The 19,595-nt window shown below is 39.4% G+C and overlaps 2 protein-coding genes across 2 annotated transcripts in view; one reads left to right on the plus strand and one right to left on the minus strand.

Annotated features, from left to right (window-relative positions):
• Positions 1–4,371: 4,371 nt before the first annotated feature.
• On the minus strand, positions 4,372–7,939 carry LOC106813430 (ubiquitin-40S ribosomal protein S27a). The gene is made up of 4 exons (XM_014817565.1): positions 7,894–7,939; positions 5,966–6,090; positions 5,001–5,218; positions 4,372–4,560 (listed from the first exon to the last, which is right to left on the minus strand). The coding sequence occupies exons 2-4, from the start codon at positions 6,066–6,068 to the stop codon at positions 4,411–4,413; spliced, it is 471 nt and encodes a 156-aa protein (XP_014673051.1). The 5' UTR covers positions 6,069–6,090; positions 7,894–7,939; the 3' UTR covers positions 4,372–4,410.
• A 215-nt stretch (positions 7,940–8,154) lies between these two features.
• Positions 8,155–19,595, plus strand: part of LOC106813155 (tetratricopeptide repeat protein 7B-like) — a 90,797-nt gene continuing 79,356 nt past the window's right edge. The window contains exons 1-11 of the mRNA XM_014817223.1: positions 8,155–8,278; positions 12,524–12,672; positions 12,980–13,148; positions 13,539–13,782; positions 14,169–14,271; positions 14,546–14,688; positions 15,900–15,963; positions 16,374–16,511; positions 16,789–16,872; positions 17,158–17,262; positions 17,631–17,803. Coding sequence (XP_014672709.1) covers positions 13,031–13,148; positions 13,539–13,782; positions 14,169–14,271; positions 14,546–14,688; positions 15,900–15,963; positions 16,374–16,511; positions 16,789–16,872; positions 17,158–17,262; positions 17,631–17,803 — 1,172 coding nt within the window. The 5' untranslated portion in view covers positions 8,155–8,278; positions 12,524–12,672; positions 12,980–13,030. The remainder of the gene's footprint in view (positions 8,279–12,523; positions 12,673–12,979; positions 13,149–13,538; positions 13,783–14,168; positions 14,272–14,545; positions 14,689–15,899; positions 15,964–16,373; positions 16,512–16,788; positions 16,873–17,157; positions 17,263–17,630; positions 17,804–19,595) is intronic.

The raw sequence follows: 19,595 nt of genomic DNA on the forward strand, positions 1-19,595 counted from the left end.
CCTCCCCTAAATCCGCCACTGTATCTGCAGTGACATCGCTTTAACATTAGCTTCGCACAAACTATGTAACGAACTACGTTTACACAGTATATCAACAGAAGGCACAGGGATGGTATCAGGAACCTTCTCAAAGGAATGTTCTTTGGGATCGTTATGAAAGTTGCCGCGAGATGGCGCGTACGTTAAGTGTCTTAAGATTAAATATGGAAGCTCCCATCGTACGTAGTAGCAACAACTATTTGCAAGACAGAATAGGTAAGCACTCATCCATTTACCTACGCAAGCCTACAGGCTGAAATAGAGAGCTGCCACCTGTAACTAATTAATGCAGGCAAAAACTACACAGTACTATCACCACCACATGCACTGGCAGTGGCCACTGGCAGTGGCATACAGTTACAAGTAACACACTGACAGTACAGAATGCCATAGAAATTATACGATTTAAGGAGCATAAACCTTCTTCAACCAAATTTAGCTTTTGAAAATTCAAGTTTTTCAATCGCTCCGTCAGATCATGTCCTCAGAAAATGTCTAAAATCTGCCCTGTGCCCCATTGACCTTTGACCTCCAATTTCGGCACAGTGATGGCTTTTCCTAACATGATGCTATACACCGACTATCACGAGCCTAGGTCGAGCCGTTTAGATTTGTGCCGCAATTCTGCATTTCCTCCCTATACCTTAAGTTAAGGAGGGAATGTTCCCCCTTCTTTTACACCTCTTGACCTTTGAACCCCAGCTTCGACATCCCAACTCGTTTTCGGATTACCCCCCCACGTCCCGAATATCGTGACCGTACGTCGAGCGGTTAAGATTTGCCCAACTGTTGACGCACGCACGCACGCACGCACGCACGCACGCACGCACGCACGCACGCACGATCATGCGATTCTACAAGCTGAATCCGACTACGTCAGATGAGCTAATAAATGAAGGATATCCTAATGCAAAGAAATTAGCTGAAGCTAGTGGGGCAGTTGCACCCCGAAGAGATATTTAGATGCATTACAGTCACTGGCAGTCATCTTTCCAGAAGAAAAACTGCAATAACCTTCTCATATTCCTTAAAGAAACCCATTACACTAGGTTCATTGAAAATGTTCAGTTAAAATAGGCTAACATAACGCTAAATAATGTTTTATGGCTCAATATTCATTAGAAATAATTTCAAATGTTTTAAAACTGGCCGGCTATACCATTGCTTGCAACGACGGTGGCGACACTGGGATCGCATCCACTGAAAAGGTTGCACAAAGCAGCGTTTCGGCTGCAGGCTACAGACCGAGGGTGTTTCTTGTTTATTAATTTAAGAGGAGAAGGATTGCAATATCTTATAAACGACACTTAGTTTCAGTTATAATATGGCCGAATTTGTAAAAATCTAAAATTCTAGGGGAAAGTATCCCTTTAAAACATTATGTGAATAAACAGTGATTAATGATCTAACACAGGCTAATGCAGTTTTCTCAGTTACATGCACACAAGTACAATGTTTGCATGTACCAGGGAGTCTATAATAGGCCCCCCAATAATAATAGGTCTATAATAGGTCTATAATAGCCTATTATATAGACTCCCTGCATGTACATAGTACCTGTACATGGAACGTATTGTATATGACTAGTTTTATGCTTCAGTGTATTTTTTGTATGTTTGTTTAAAACCCTATTTTTACTTGTTATTTTCTGGTTAATGTATGATAAAAGTTGAAGTAAAATAGTGTTCAGAGCAGCATTTTAAACATGTCTGTATGCATAACCAGACTAGAACAAATATCCCCCCATTTATCTTTCTTTTTTTTAATGATTAGAGGCTATAAACGCATGTTGCAAAACACGAGGAAAATCATCAAAAGCACAACTTAATTCTTAAACTGCGTTTACACTATCGATTTTTGTCAGCAAATCGTCCCGATTTCAAGTGCATTCCAATTTGCCCCCGACTTGACCCAAGTGCATTCCAAGAAATTCGATTGTGTTGGAGTCGGAGTCAAGTCGCCGAGTTGGAGAAATAGAACGTGTTCTATTTGGCACGACTCGGACGATTTGCTGACAAAAATCTAGTGTAAACGCAGCATTAATATGCATACTAAGCTCCAATTTAAAGCCGCACTATGTGCATCCAAACGCTAATTTCTCCAGTACTAGACTAGCAAATACTTCGTGTCATGCATAATCACACTACCTTATGGCAAAATAAACTCTAGTTCCTCCCATTTCACTGCGCGTTTGCTTAAAGCGATTATTGCGAGAATTTTCTAGTGTTTTCCCCACTTTCATGATACCTACCGTTATTGCTTGAGTAACAGCAATTGTCTAGAGTAACAATAAAATGTCTTAGAACCTTCGAACCATCGAAAACTGCCAGTTTCAAACTTATCGTTTTTGTAAACATTCGTTTTCTGTCATCTTGAACTAACAGGAAGTATGCATTAGCTTGTGGTGCCACCACTTATCTGCCATACCCACAGTGAAGGCACGCACTTGTTTTCAATTCATCACCGACACAAATACAAGATTACCAATTCTGCCATTAGGGCATTGTCGCGACACAATAAAATGCATTGCGGTTACGATGTGTTCATATCCAATTTTTTATGCTATAACTCCATAAAATCTTAGTATTTATAAGGTTGGTGTAATCAGTGATATTTTTGCTGTCAGTTGAGACTATATTCAGCTATATTTAGTTTTTCTGAGCAAAAATCTCGCAATAGTCATTTTAAAACCCACAAGAAAGAGGTGCGAAATCTGTAATCTGGCACCAACGCTAAATTATTTGCCAAACAATTTCGCCAAGAATCAGTTAGGTGACGTCACGTTTTTATTTTTGCTACAACCGTACCGCAGCACCGCTGTGCGGTTGCTTGGCAGAACAACGCGAAAATGTCAACAACATCGGAGAATTTGAACAACATTGGAGGTATTTTCAAATGCCTTTTATAAGACAATGCGCAGTGAAATGGGAGGAACTAAAGTTTATTTTGTCATAAGGTAGTGTGATTATGCATGACACGAAGTATTTGCTAGTCTAGTACTGGAGAAATTAGCGTTTGGATGCGCATAGTGCGGCTTTAAGCCCTATTTCGAACAATTTCCAACCAGTCGTTTTCCCAATTTTTCGACACTTGCTGTTATTGCATGAGCAATAGCAACTGTCTAGAGTAATGATAAAATGTCTTAGAACTTTCGTATTTAGCTATGTTCTCCAAAACATGCACGATTTGAATTTTGATTACTAGTTTTGATTACCGCCCCCATTTCTTGCGAATCTTGGACTATCTCTTGATAGCACCAGCTATCAGCCAATTTCAAAATAGAATCAGATGACCTTTTGTTTGAATTAGGTGCAGAATGGGTGCACTTGTAACTTGTTGGCGCACTAAGACACCATCTGCAAATCTATTGTCGCTATAATAAAATATGCCATGGTGTTACGGCATGTTCAATTCCAATTTTTTATGCTATAATAGCATAAATTCCTAGTGTTTTTCAAGATGGTGCAATCAGTAATATATCTATATGCTATGAGGTTAAGACTATATTTAGCAAAAAAAATAAATTCTGACTGATCGTTTTGGAGCAGTATGGTGGCCCAGTGTTATAATAGTTTATCACAAGTCTTCGACGTGGCCCACCGTTATAATACATAAACATAACCATATACTGCCGAGTAGGATGGCCCAGTGTTATAATAAGTCTTCGATAAGTCTCTAATAAGTCTTAAGATAAGTCTTTAATAAGTCTCACAAGTCTTCGATGTGTACATGGTCTATTGTATATGGTCTATGGACATGTGTATGGTATATGGTTATGTTTATGTATTATACAGGGTTCATAGTAGTAAGACACATGTTGAAATAAGGACTTATAAGACCCTTTCTGGAGGCCAAAATAAGACTTTTTTACGCGATTTCTGATAGATCACCGACTATTAAAGTACACTAATATTTATATACACAATTGCACAGCAGATTTAATTATTCCGAATTATATATACCACAATACTGCAAAAAATAAGGACTATTAAGTACTTTTCTAATATTTCACCAAAAATAAGTACTAATAAGGGCCCTTATTTTATTTTTGGCAAAATAAGTACTTATAAGACTTTGGAAGACCCGCTACGAACCCTGTTATAACAGTGGGCCACGTCGAAGACTTGTGATGAACTAAATTATAACACTGGGCCACCATACTACTCAGCGGTATATGGTTATGTTTATGTATTATAACAGTGGGCAACGTCGAACACTTGTGATAAACTATTATAACACTGGGCCACCATAGGAGCAGTGATTTCGAAATAGGCTTTAAACCTTTGAAAGAAGTTCTCAGCCTCAAGGAAAAAAACATTATAAGAAAATGCCAAGTCTCCGATAGATACTTAGTTGTACCTTCCTTGCATTTTATTTATCCTCTGGTTTGTTATACACAAATGTGAGGGAGCACTTCCCACAATATTGTCTGTCAAAATGGGACGCCATGAACACACCTGCACCGCAGTCCTCGTTAGGGCACTCTCTACGCAAGCGTGTGATCTTGCCATTCTCGTCAACCTGGAAAGCACAGATATAGTGTTATACTAATAGGAAACCTACAAAGGGGAAATTACACTTACCAACATGACTATAAGAATCAATACCATATGCTGGGGTAAGACACTACACCCATAGTAATACAATAAGCTTATTTATACCTTATCACCAATATCAATAAAAAAAATTCATCTTATATCTTTTAGAAGAGGGGTGGCCATGAAAAATGTACATTCTGCAGGCCTGTACGCTCAAGATGTTGACAACTGATTGGTTATTCATAGCTTAAGAAATTGGTAAATCAGGTGATATGAACATATTAAATATGTAAAGATATTCACGGTTTCTAGTGACCAACTTTATTTAGTGAAATACTACAATCCACTTCCTGTTCCACTTTCAGTTTTCTGACTTTCCTTTTACACATAGACACGAGAAGGTTGGTTTGAGTAACCACCTACCTTGTAAAACTTAAGCACAGCAAGCTTCACTTTCTTCTTCTTGTGCTTGTTCTTCTTAGGGGTAGTGTAATTCTTCTTCTTTCTTTTCTTGCCACCTCCCCTGAGCCTCAGCACCAAGTGAAGAGTGGACTCCTTTTGGATATTGTAATCCGAAAGAGTGCGTCCATCCTCCAGCTGTTTCCCGGCAAATATCAGCCGCTGCTGATCCGGAGGAATTCCTGCAAGAACAGTTTCAAAGGTTTAATTGACCAAAATGTTATATAAGAAACAATTACAAAATACCAAATATTTTGCAAAACACCTACATATTCAACTAAACAACTCATAAAATCATTCAATTTGATGCATTGGTTTATTCCTTCACGTTACAAGAATAAAAAAAATCACTAACAGCACCAGGTAAATTCCTAATCATTTCATCTAGGGCAGCATAACAATTTTAATAAGTTGCTCACACAAACTTCATGCCTTTTTAGTTGAACCCAACAGTAAGCAGTTTTAAACACACATTTAAAACATTTAACCACATTGGTAACGACTAGTGTTGTCAATCGGTTGTAATTTCGTAATCGATCATCGGTTGGACCCAAGTAACCGATGATCGGTTACAATCGGTTACTCGGGGTGTTGAATGCCTGCGTGTGCGTAACGTCACGTGCATGTACGTGTGTGCATGTATGTGCTTGTTTAGCCCTGTTTACTGTTTGTTTTGCACTGTTTACTACTATGTGTATAATACTGTTTACTACTATGTGTATAATACATGTATGTTAATAAAGGATAACTTGTATAGTAGTGATGATATCTCTGATTCTCATCACTTTTCCAAGTTTTCTTATCAAATTAAAAAAAATTATGGATTTTGATAACCAAGCGCTTCGTTTGAGCCACTGTTCAACCGATGATCGTGACATCACTAGTAACGACTACTGTAAAAGCAACTGATGAAAGTAACGTTAACACACCTTCCTTATCTTGAATCTTTGCCTTTACATTTTCAATGCAGTCACTGGGTTCAACCTCAAGGGTGATGGTCTTTCCAGTAAGAGTCTTCACAAAGATCTGCATCCTGACAAATTTTTACCATCCACTGAAAGAACCAAAAAACAAGTATATATTCTATATTGTCTAACAGTAACACCAGATGTCAACTCAAATATATAAAGTCCTTCTACTCTTACCAAGCACTGAGTAAAGGTCTGTTACAGATGCCAAGTTTATTATAGAAACTTACTTAAATGGTTACGGTACCCTCACAAAATATGTAAAACTTTGTAAATGGAGAGCAAAAAGGTTAACAAAATAATATGATTAGCTTGCAGTAATCTTCATTAGGTATCCCAATTTTAACTAGGTTCCAAGTCGAGACCAAGTCCAAGGAACAACCGAAGTTGCGTGCAATTGCTGCAGGAGTTTGGCTAGCCCGACCAGGCTGTGCGACCGATTGTCTACACAGCCTGACACCCTTCCATACAAAAAATCTATCACCTCTGGCAATCTAGATGAATAACTCTGTATATCTCAAATAAAACTATTCTATTACCACCTTTGACTTGCCTTGTTTGAAATAAGAACGTTAACTAATTTATCCTGCATCTAAACTAGAATGTATCTCTTAATTCATAATATAATCTACTAATTCTCACAGCACACCAACTTTCCAAGCAGCTTTCCACGATTGTTTACCCGCCATGTTTACACTGCGCATGCTCAATGGAAGAGAGACACGGAAAACCCGAAACGGAAAAGACTCGCTAGAAAATACGGCCAAATCCCATTTGACACCACCAGGTTTAAAAACCAATTTTCCCCTCCGATAGATGGCACCACTACGCTATATACTGTGGAGTGTTACTCAGCGACTGTGTATATATAAATTATATATCCCGCATATATATATATATATACATATATACATCTATATCAGCCGTAGATAATAGGGAAGGAGTGTGACTTCAATAAACAAGGGAAATTCGTCATTTACTAGCCTTAGAATACCTACGATTTACTACGCTTAACTCAACCAACTTGAGCTCAAATCGGACACAGTACATTCGCCTAGCGTCCAGCGAAATCGCTTCCTCGTATACACCCGCAATCCGGAGATACAGACTAAAACGTACGACACGATTATCCATTCTGTTGCCAGCAAACCGAATGTATAAACTGTATAAACCGCCTAACTTGAAACAAAAGGCAGCTACTAGCGAGCCACACCGCATCGCCGAGGGAGCAAGAGTGCGCAAGAGTCGTAGGCTAACTTCGTCATGATGACAGCAGGCAACCCATGATACATTCGATCTTGGAGCCGAAGTTAGCCGAACGATATGCGCATTGGGAATCTGTACGTCACAGGTGAACAGAAATGGCGCTCGAAATATCGCCGGTCGTCACTTCGAAATTTTGTAACAGGTTATAATAGTTTGATACATAGTATTAGTAAGTCCCAGGATAGCGGAGAAAGGTTCGTATTTAGAATAAATCCAGTTTGGAAGTTGTACTTGTAGTCTCGAGAAACGCACCATAAAACAGCCCTGAGTGAATCACTCAGGGGCTCCTCCAAAGAAAAGAATAGGCTCGCGTTGTAACCCTACTCAGTCTTGTTGGGTTACATATTTGTATCTAGAGTTTGGCTAAACCGACCATGCTCTCCGACTGTTACACGTGACGTCGTAGGACGTAAAGTTGTAGTGTTAAGCGAGAAGGGAACTTGGCTAGACCAAGTGTTGGCTAGACCAAAAGCATGTATAATTCCCAGTTTGCGAAATAGCAACGTAAAAGTGGCAAAGCGAAGTTACTACGCGCATTTCATGAAATTCTCCGATGCTATAGTACTTTATTACGATGATATTTACACATTTTTAGAAGCAATGTTCAACACGGTTTCACTTACCCGATCGCTGCCATTAAAAAGGCAGATTTTAGTCACGTGTTTTTGATGCTCACTTGTTAAGAAAATTAATGGGTTTGATGCGCTTAGCATAGCAAAACAAATATTTTAATATAAAATAATAGTCCTCGTGGATTATAATATTATATGATACTATTATATATTATTTGTTAGAGTTTATAAATAAATGTATATTATTATTTGATTATATTTTGCCCTCTATTAGTGGTAAACGGTACTATTCTCCCAAACATGTCTGGAAAGGTTAATAAAACTCTTCAGAAGTTGGAACTTGATATAGAGAAAAATAGATGTATCTCAGACTGGAGAAAAGTCTTAGATCTGATTGCTCAATTAAATGACTCAGTGCCGCAGTCTCCCGGAACAGGTATGTATTAATGTACGCGTCTCTGCATTGGAGATGGTTGTTGACGTTACTTTTCAGTTTTGGGTTGGTGCCTTACGAGTAGCCTTCGTCAACTTGTTGTGCCCAAACGTTTGGAATCTTGCACGAACTTTGGAAGTTTCAGCGCATACACGCAGCTTTGGGCAACCAATCTTGAGATGGGCAAACAGAGGTAAACAGAGCCTTGTGCAAAACATTATGATTATTAGGAATTTGCAAATGTTATATCATAACTATTAAGGTCGTATTACCTCTCTTCATCAATGTGTTTGGGCACCTCTGTGATAAATTGTAAATGATTATAGATTAAATAATTGGATAAGATTTAATATGAGATAATCTCTTCCTAGTTTGCACCACGCACACCACACACACTCGCTATGAGCGGTTGTTGAATCACCAACTGTTTTCAGTTTGCCCAACTCTTGAGATTGGTCAGCCAAACTAGGGAATCCACAGTTTGGGCAGCAACAATCGCTGCACAATCTCGAGATTGTGCAGATTCCAAGTTTGGTACAACAGCTTACATAGCTTTTCTGTAGCTATAATATGACATTATGTAAGATACATATGATACATAAGATAAATATTTTAAGCTATTCTTATTTGTATTTGTTTGCTTTGCATTAGTTGAATAAAATTACCCAGGTCTGCGTGAAACAAAAACAAAGTCCAAGATTACACATGCGCACGCACACACGCACACGCAACACGCACACACAGTGACACACTCACACGCACACACACTCGCACACACAGTGAAACACTCACACGCACACCGACACTCACACGCGCGCACACGCACGCACGCACACGCCACAACCACACAGTGACACACTCACACGCACCCCGCGCACACAGTGACACACTAACACGCACACGCGCACAGCGCGCACACACAAGGACACACAAACACGCAGGCGTGCACACGCCAACACAAGGACACGCAGTCGCGCAACGACGCACGCACGCACGACGCACAGGCAGTGACACACTCGGGCGCACACACAAACACGCACCGCACATGCACCACCACGCACACGCCACACGGTACACAGTGACACACTCACACGGTCACACACAAACACGCACTCGCACACACATGCACACGCACACGTATACACAGTGACACACTCACACGCACACGCACACACAAGGACGCACGCGCGCACACGCACGTACACGCACACACAGTGACACACTCACACGCACACATGCACGCGCGCACGCACACACACGCAGTTATAAAATAGTAGTTACCTGTCACGAAATGATCAGAACAAATAGTGGAGAATTTTGACGGACTTCAGTGCATACCATTTACATTTACTCATTTACATTTATGTGGCAGTCAGCCACTTATGACTTATCATGCCTCTCTGGACTCTTATGTAATTTTGGCAGCTCAACATTTGTTTTTTTTTCATTGTGCAATATATATGATTGTGACAACCTACTACTACACAATTTTTTGGCATATATGCAAGGAAATTAGTATGCTTTTGGTTTGGAAATGGGGTATTGCGTGTGTAAGCTCATGGAGACAGGCTGTTGTTTTCACCGGCACAGCTGGTTACTAGGTTAAGAAAGTCCCGGATGTGGCAAAGTTCCCGGCTGTCCGCCCGCACCTATAGTATAGTCTAGATAATAGAGGGCAAACTGCATGCAGCGCCCCCCTTCGCACATTCAGGATACCACTGCCACAATGCTAGTACTATTTTTCAAATGGGCGGAGCTCCGGGGAAATCCAGCAAATGGCAATCCAACGGCCGCGAAGTCGCTACCGAACAAAACATTCGAAATTTCTATGATTTGCATGTTTGTTGGTGGACAAATTTAGATGTTTTAAGCTGAATACGTAAAAATACATCGAAGACAATGTTCTAGAATTAGGTATATTGGCAAGCATCTGAAAAATTCATGATAAATATTAAATAAACACGTGAACTTAGTTTAGTAAACAGCGTAATGATTTGAAAGTAGTGAATGGGCGCACTATTTCGTATCACTATTTTATCAAATTTCTCATAAAATAATGGTCGGATTTTTAATATCTTTGCAACTTTTATTAGTACAAATCTTATTACATAGGATACGAGTAACCTGGCTGCTGTAAAACTTGTGGTAAAAAAGCGTTACAAATTGTAACCGAAAATCTACTTGTGGCAGTGGTAGATTGAGCCAATGAGCGAGAGCGCCATCTGTCGTGGAGTTTGAATAGAGGGTTCTGCGAATTTTAAAATTACCCACAATGCAACGCTGCCGGCCATGACGGTTCCAGAAACCAGTTCAGGCATGCAGAGATGTCAAGTTTGAGAAATGGTTGAGAGTGAGTCTCAGCGTTTGACGTAGCGACACCGGCCGATGGAGCGCAGCGACCTAGGGGGGGGGGGCAGGGTGTGGGAGGGGGTCTCCCCTTCCCACGGTATGGAGCTTTTCGAAATTTTAGGTTTGAAATGGTGCAATTTAGTGCATACCTATGCCTATGGTATGATTTATTGCCTTTATAAATATAAGTTCTTACTCATTCACTTCAACGTCAACAGAAAAAAATCACACTCAAGTCAAGCTCCCAGTCGAGTCCCAGTGCAACATTTTCATATCTACTGTAGATCTAGATCTACTAGGTTAGATCTAAACCTAGATAAACTTTAGAACTAGTACTAGAAACTAGTCTAGTAAAAGTGAAAGCTGAGAATTGAAAAGTAAACAAAATACCTAAGTAACCTGCAAAGCCATCATCCACTGATCCAGGCGGGATATTGGATTCCAAATTTCCAAGAAGGCAAATAAAATGCGCGCCGTCTTTTTGAACACTTTCCACAACTTTACAGTGTGTATTTTGGCATTTATTCCTCAAAGTGCTAGCACTACTTGCGTTTCGTTTTGAAATGCTGTTGTGTACATGCGTGATGTCACCCGAAATGTAATAGGCTGCATTATAGCTGCCCATGTGTTTTGTCAACATTTCGGGTGACGTCACGCATGTACACAACAGCAATTCAAAACGAAACGCATGTAGTGCTAGCACTTTGAGGAATAAATGCATAAATACATGGTGTAAAGTTGTGGAAAGTGTTGAAAAAGATAGGTGAGATGTCCATGTAGATAAATAAGTGTTAAAAAGCCCGATCATTTTGTGTTTTGTTAGCCATTTTTTGTGGAAGCAGTGGGGAGCAGGTGCAGTTAGGAAAACTGGCATAGAATGTTCTATAGCCCTGCGGCAACTGTACGCGGGCTATAGTCCTAGAGCTACAACTTTGCCATCCAGTGGCAGTGATCCACTGCCACTGGCACTGCTACTGAAGAGAACTAGTAAAAAAAATTCTGTAAATGCTCTTCTCTTCTACATTTGGTGGTTCTACCTTTGTAAACCTTTGTTCTCTACATCTGCACTCGGTCACAATCTGTCAACAAAGTAGCTGAAATTGAAAAGGTCGATCTGCTGCAAAATTTGGGGGAAATCTGACAAGTGCAATAATACCCAGGCAAAAGTAGGATAGCCAGCCAGCCAGCTTCACTAAAACGAAATGTAGGACTGTGGAGAATTACTCAATTATGGGCATAGCCATCAATCCTTCCTTCCTGCCCTTTAGGCGCGTAGGGCAGTGCCTATCTCCGTTTCCGTAACCCTGAGGCCCCGCACTGCTTTCACAGTAAAAGCTACAGTAGGGGGTTAGTCCACTGGTAGATCCATCAAAGCCATCGAGCCAGTTAACAATATTAAAGAGTTGGGAATTGACGTTTCTGATGACTTGTGATGAAACATCCATATTGAAAAAACGGTAGCAAAGGCTAATAACATGTTAAACATTCTACATGGGATTCTAACATTTTAAATCCTGTGCTCAAGGCCACAGCATACAGGACACTTTTTGGAGTACAGCCAAGACTATCTGGGTCTCGTACTGGACTCCCGGATCGGAGGGCCGGTGTTTTGCCAATGTTACTGGCCCTCCAAATAATTTGCCGGCATATGCCAGTGGGCCGGTGCTAATTTCGCGCCCTGTATATATATATATATATAATTAAGCCTAAATTATCCTGATGTGTGTATATACACAACATAACATAGTGTATGGCGTACAAAAATTGATCAGGAATGACGTAATTGACGTAATATGATGATGTTGATACGTTCTTGCCAAGTTGCCAACCTATCCTTTGATGTATAGGCCTACTGACTGATGAAGCCATTTTTATTTATTGTATTATTGTATGTGACAGAAAACTTGGCGAACTTTCTAACAGCTGAAGCCAGGCTAGAACAATATCTTAAAGAATATCCACCAGTAGAAGGCAATGTTGGAAGGGCAAAGACACAACTGTCAGAACCTAGGAAACTCCTATTAGATGTGCTTAAAGGACAGGCCAAAGTAAGTGTGTTCATGGAGAAGAATATTTGTGTTTGGGTTGGTGTGAACCAAATCTTTTATCATTGCCAAATTTTTGCATGAATTTTCAGTGGTAATGCTTAGTACCGCAATATGTATGATTTAAATAGTATTAGGGCATGAGACGTATTGGTACAGTGAGGAACCAGTCAATATTGTCAAAAAAGTCATGCATATTAAAAAGAACCAATGTTTCTTTTCAATAAGCAGCTGTTACACAGTCACAAATTAGACTTCAATGATGTGATATGTAATGTAAGTAATATGTTCCTTATGATTTCTTCAATAGCCAAACATTTGGGTTGACTGCAACCTTCTGCTGGCAAAAGTAAGTTATGCGATGGGTCTGTATGAAGATGCACTGTCCTATTATGAGAAAATTGGCTTAGAAGACCTAACTGTTGAAGTTCTTCACCAAAGATTCCTGAAGCTTCTTGCAGAGGCATATGCAATTAAAGGTACCTTAAAAAAATATGGTAGAATTAGAGCATTGTATAAATAATGAGCATGATCTTATAAATTAATGACATGGTTCTAATTGTAACTACATGAAAATTGCCTTTTACCCGCAAGTTATTAGTGAAGAATTAATGTGTGTCACGAAGCAAACAATAAAGTAATTATTAATTGCATAATTGAAAATATATCACTCCTATAAATTAACACTCACCTAGGCATGCAAATAATTGTATTGCATTGTCTTCTATCTATCAAAACATATCACCTTACTACTCTGTGTATTGGGTGAATATTTTAACCATATGCACCTTCTATAACAGCACATCTATCTTTGATTATAAAGATACAATGAAGTACTTGACGCTTCAAATGCTTCTCTTGCTCTCTAGCCTTCTCCCTAGAGAAAATCCCCGTTAAAACGACGAGTAAGTACAAGCGGGTCGAGCGGGCACATGGCATAGCCGCCTGTCTGGAGAAGTGTGGTGATCTGGCACTGCTGTATGTACAAGACACGGAGAGGCTATTTGGCTCCTCTGGCACGATTAATAGCAACCCTGCAGAAGCCAGCGACAACATTGACGAGTTGTTGGGCAGTGCCATCCAGAGGGCGCCGCTGTTTCACATCAAACATGGGTATGCTGTGTTGATATCGTCTGTGGGGTGTGCTCAGTTTTTTTTTTACACATTTTAGACTTTGTACACATTTTTAGACATGTACGAGTACAGCCACGTATAGGTCATGATGTCGGATCGGTACATTACTTCTGAGTTAGTGGAAGTATTTAGTCTTTCATAATCACAGGAAGATTTCCAGCATCTCTTAGCTCATCTGATCTAATGTGTAAAATGGCATTAGTGTCAGTCTGTATAGGTCATAAAGCAACGCAATCCCAAACATCTACACCTATCATGCTGATATTCTGCATTTAAGGTTTTACCAGCACCATTTATAAATGTACTATATTTAATCATTCACTCGTGTAAAAGAAGTTTGTGATAATTACATGTACTGTATATAGGGAGCTTTCGCGTGGTATTGGCCAGTACAGAAGAATTCTACGCTCGGTGGAGGCTAGATCAACGCAGAATTTACGCCAAGTTCTTGCAGTGCAACTTGCTGAGGTGAGAGAGAGGGGAAGGAAGGGGAGAGGTAGGCTGCATGAGAGAGTGAGTGAGGGAGAGGAAAGAGAGAGAGGGAGGGAGAGAGCAAGATAGTGAGAGAAGAGAGAGAGAGAGAGTGTGACACATCAAATGGAGTAAGAGAATTGTGTTTGTTGAATAACACTAACTTGTGTTTGTGTCTATATTTCGATTTGTGTTGAGCTTTTGAACCATAGTTGATATTGTAGACTAATATTGCATTTGCTATAATGTTACATGTAGAATTGTATTGCAGGTGCTATTGAGAGGTGTATCAGAATGCAGCTACAATGAAATCATGGAGGAGGTAACATCTCACGAAAGGAGTAGGGGCCTAACTATCACACAAAAGGATGGCACTGAAGTGACCCTTAAACCACAGGAGTATAAAGGGCAAGGGTGAGATTTCCGTTTACCCATACCTCAGTTTACTCATACTTTGAAAATAGAAAGACATAACCTCTTTGCTAATATAGAAAAAAACGTTCCTTTGTTTATACCATATGATGGGGCCAGGCTATTATAGACACAATGGCTATTATAATGGATGAGTGCGTACCTATTCTGTCTTGCAAATAGTTGTTGCTACTACGTACGATGGGAGCTTCCATCTTTAATCTTAAGACACTTAAACGTACGCGCCATCTCGTGGCAACTTTCTTAACGACCCCAACGAACATTCCTTCGAGAAGGTTCCTGATACCATCTCTGTCTGTGCCTTCCACTGTTTCGGCGCATATGTGAACACATTTGGGACTAACAGGGTTTACTAGAATCCCACCACTCCACCACGGAGTCACCGCAGTAGACGTGAGATGAGCGCTGTCGCTCCGCGGCACTTGTTATGGTTAAATTGCTGCATTATACTTCTTATTTTACTATATTGTTTGATGTGAACATACACTCGTGACTCATACATAGCCCATAGCAAGCAATTAATGTTAGGAACACTAATATCAAATCGTCCAGGTTTTTTGGATTTTTAACTAGTTGAGAAGCAATCTTATCAGGTAAGAATTTGACGATACGTTTAGTCCCGTTAGTTCTTACTTGTAATGTAAAAAAATGGCAACAAAATTTTAACAAATTTTACCATAGAAAATTCGTGATGTAGTCAATTTAACCTGAAGAATGGAACTAGTACTGTTTACCTATTTAATAGTCACCTAAATTGGCTCTTGGTACTAGTCGATGTTGATAAATAACTTTTGGGACAATCGCTTGTGGATGCTCTAAATAGTTATAATTTTTAAGGTTTGTGTTAAACTGAAAGGATCAGTTCTCTATTGAGACATGTGTAGTAAAGTCGTTGTAGTAATAGCACTAGTCTTGGCTACAGCAGTGGGCCCCCAGATAAGTAACGGCCTTCATGCAGAATTTCATTGAAGTTACTCTCTACTAGATCATGTCCACTTACTAATTTATTTAGTTCATCCACTGGAATTATATGTTATCTTATAAGACATGGTGTTACTGTAGTGTGCACACAAGCCACGTCTGCAAAAAATATTCATCTATGAATAGTTATTTGTTTAAAGTCCAACATAAATCCAATTCAGATTTTTTTAAATCAAATTGAAAATTGAAACAAGTCTAATTGCCAATTTTAGAATTTTCCAGCCAGACACAGGAGAAGAAGAAGCGTTGCTTTTGCTCCTGATAGCTGAAGTGATGGTAAGTGGCACATTTATACTACCATACTAATGATCAGTTTGTAGGCTTTGTGGAATGTTAACTAATATCAACATGTAGGTTTGATTTTCATTAAATATATACTTAACAGCTATTTATGTTTGATTCATTCATATTGATATTTTTTGGCTCTCGAGAGATAAAGCCAATATGATGGCAATATTTTCTATCCACACATACATACGTATTTCAAATCCTAAAGGTACACTGACCAATGCTGACCAGCTATCCTTTGTCCAGGTCTTTTAGTTACACTTTATTTATATCACATATCTTTTATCCAGTTACATTCATAGAGCCACAATGACCTATGGCGCATGTAAATACTAATTATGTCACGTATTCTTTATCCAGTTATGAGGTTTGTTGAGAGACATTGGCTGATGTTGCAGGCTAACAGGGAAGCTGTACTCACCCGTGCGCCGGACTATCAGAAGCAGCGGGTGCAGTCGCTGAAGAATTGTCAGGTCATCTACGACCTGCTGACTATGATTCTTGTCAGGCGTGCGCAGTACAGTATGCTGTGTGAGGTAAACACAACCCTAACTATTCTCCACCACCGCACGTTGCCTTGAGGCTATATATCTATGCTTGACATTTATCGCATTCTTGAATAGACTTTGATGTAGCGTTGACCATGATTGCCTAAAAGCACTAATGGTTTTCTTGCCGTGGTTTCTCCCCAAGAGGTCACTGCTTTTTTCTAGTAAAAAAGCCCATGCCATGATTACCTTGAAAGAAAACTTGCCTGCTGATTGTTGACATACGTAGAGATGATGAGGTACACGCGTGTTTGTTGTTTTTCAGACGTTTGAGCGAGCCATGAAGTTCTCGTTTGAAGATTTTCACATTTGGTTTCAGTTCGCACTGGCTCTCATTTGTTCAGGAAAGGTAATAACATTTCTATAATTGTTACATTGTGGTGTAGTGACATAGGGGAAAGATATAGTCGTTATACCTTTCGAAATTTGTTAAACCATTACACAGTTTGAAAAGATGCTCATACGCAATTATTGTCTAGTTATTTTGTCATTAAATTCAAGTCTAAATGTTCATGTCCACGTGCACGAACATTTGATATGTTATGTGTACACGAACAAAACCATGTTAGCCTACAAAGGAAGGTTTGTCATGACGTTTCATATCTGTTTAAACAATTATCATGCACTTTTGCAGTACAAGAGGGCACTGCATGTGTTGAAGGAATGTATGAACATCAACCCTTCTGAACCAGTCATACCTTTGCTTGCTGCAAAAATTTGCCTTGAACAGTTATATAAGGTAGGTTTGGCATCATATTGCTCATAGTGTGGTCAGTAACAATAGTATATGCATCAGCATTGCAGGTATCTCTGACCACTAGCCTGTATCAGCTGTGGTAATAAAATTGTGAAAACTTACAGATGGTACACTACTACAAGCATTAGTTACTTTTTAAGATGAGTATGTATTAAAACGATCATTTCTGAAATAAATCGATAAAATAAATCAATTTAGACAAATTTAGACCCACCTACCAGTGTACTTATTACTGATTACATCAGCATAAAAGTTATGAGTTCCTGCAGTTATAGGCTATAAAACATGAAGTGTGTATGAATGAGCATGAGAAATCCTTGCTCTAACAACCGTTTCGTACATACTTGAAGTTAGATGATGGAATCCGCTTTGCGCACCAAGTGATCAGCGTGGGAGAAAATCACGATCTGTGCTATAAAGGCTATCTTATGCTAGGCATCAGCTACAGTCTGAAATCAGATGAGGCACACATACAATCTGACCGACAGCAGTTCCAAAAGAAAGCACTAGATTCGTTTTACAGGTAGTACGTGTTTCTTCATATGTATATTAAGGTTTAACGTGGTCATTTGTAAAATCTAACAATATTAATTCTGTAGGTAGAAAAATTTACTTTTGGCATTTAAAATTTTAATAATAAGTTTTATTGATATACATATGCTGTTTGATACAGTTGCTATGTAATCAGTATGCATAATTAAGTCATGATATATATATATATGTCAAGAGCTAATAATACCTAGAGTGTACAACGGAAAAACGGGAAAATAGTGCTATTTCACGACATGATTATTCTACTTTGCCTGCGAGTCTAGAATAATTTTATGGTACTGCATTAAGCAGAATTCTTTGCTCTCTAAAACAAGACCAACCGCTTGTCAAATAGAAACTCCTAGCGAGATATTGCTCCTAAAACCTCCCCCCAACAGGCATCCACACCGCCTCGAATCCAACATCCAGTCAGAACAACCTACACGCCTCTAAGCGTATGCTTCGTTAAACGTTCGTTTTTCCGCCAATAACGTTATGAAGAACGCAATTTCGGGGCATCGCCTAGCCTTATCTCCCATTAATCTTTCTACAACGCTAAGCCCGTCCATGATGGAGCCCCGCAATGTGTTCTTAATAAGTTTTTACAACGAAGCCAGTTACCTCAGTTGATAAGATACAAAATTTGGCAATCTGACACTCAATATCAAAAATCGCTCCCCAAGTGTGACGGAAACCGAATAGCTCGAAATGCTAAGGCGTGTAGTTGCTGACTGATGTGATCGAGGCGCTGTGAGGCCTGTGGAGGGAGTGTTTATACCCGAGCCCAATAACATCCAGCCTGAACGATAATCGTATTCGAACCAAAGCCGGTTGTCTGTTTAGAGACAAGAATTCTGCTTAAAATGCAGTAACCATAAAAATTATTCTAGAATCGCAAAAGCAACATGAAATAACATGTCGTAAAATAGCACTATTTCCCGTTTTTCGTTTGTTCACTCTAGTATATTAGCTTCTTGGATATAAGTGTGCAGGATATTTTCGGAAAGTTCATGTAACTCCACTGATGAATTTTTTAAAAATAACATAATTCGTAAGTTTTAGCGTAAGTCCAAAATAAAGTGCTAGGAGATTTGATACTAAATATCTTTTGTGTATATTTGTCAGAGCACTAGGCCATCTAGATCCAGACTACCCACTCTGTGATTCTATATTGCCTTCAGCCATGCTATATCCCGGCAGGTTCCATCTACAACTTGAACCATCGTCAAGAAGGCCTAGATCTCCTGTAAGTGAACACAAACACTCGCTTCAACTTCTTGCCAAATCTGCTCTCTTGCAAACAACAAACCGTAAGCATGCAAAGAATCAATTGACCTGCCCTCAACAACTACCCAGTATATCAAGTGAGCTATCTGCATTTAGCGAATTCTAGGACATCTGCAGAACCAATTTAAAGTTACGAAAGAAACCTGTTGAGGTAACCTTAGAATAGCAGGGCCAAGCTTTAATGCCCTTCAACCAAGACTCCGTATTATAACTGTTCTATAAACTTTGCATAACATATTATTTCGACAGTTTGGTGGCGGGCACTTTGAAGTGAAACGGTCGAAGACGTCCAAGAAAAAAATTCCAAAATTAACATTGAATGTTCAAAATATGCGCGATGAATGTATAAATCCCTATCGATGCCAATGTTTTTTGTCATGAAAATGATGTTACTGAGAGGTGGATATGTCTTTTTACAGCCTACTGGTTTGTAAAGTGAGCTAACAGACTATCCATCGGCAACTGTATGAACGCCGTTCTTCACCTGTAAAACAAGA

Source organism: Priapulus caudatus, unplaced genomic scaffold, assembly GCF_000485595.1.
Source record: "Priapulus caudatus unplaced genomic scaffold, Priapulus_caudatus-5.0.1 Scaffold23, whole genome shotgun sequence".
Lineage (NCBI taxonomy): Eukaryota > Metazoa > Priapulida > Priapulimorpha > Priapulimorphida > Priapulidae > Priapulus > Priapulus caudatus.

Excerpts from the sequence above, each read along its gene's own strand:
- LOC106813430 (XM_014817565.1), bottom strand. The coding sequence starts at position 6,068 with ATGCAGATCTTTGTGAAGACTCTTACTGGAAAGACCATCACCCTTGAG. Across the intron at positions 5,219-5,965 it reads AAAGATTCAAGATAAGGAAG|GAATTCCTCCGGATCAGCAG; the intron begins GTGTGTTAACGT and ends CTGTTCTTGCAG. Across the intron at positions 4,561-5,000 it reads CTGTGCTTAAGTTTTACAAG|GTTGACGAGAATGGCAAGAT; the intron begins GTAGGTGGTTAC and ends TGTGCTTTCCAG.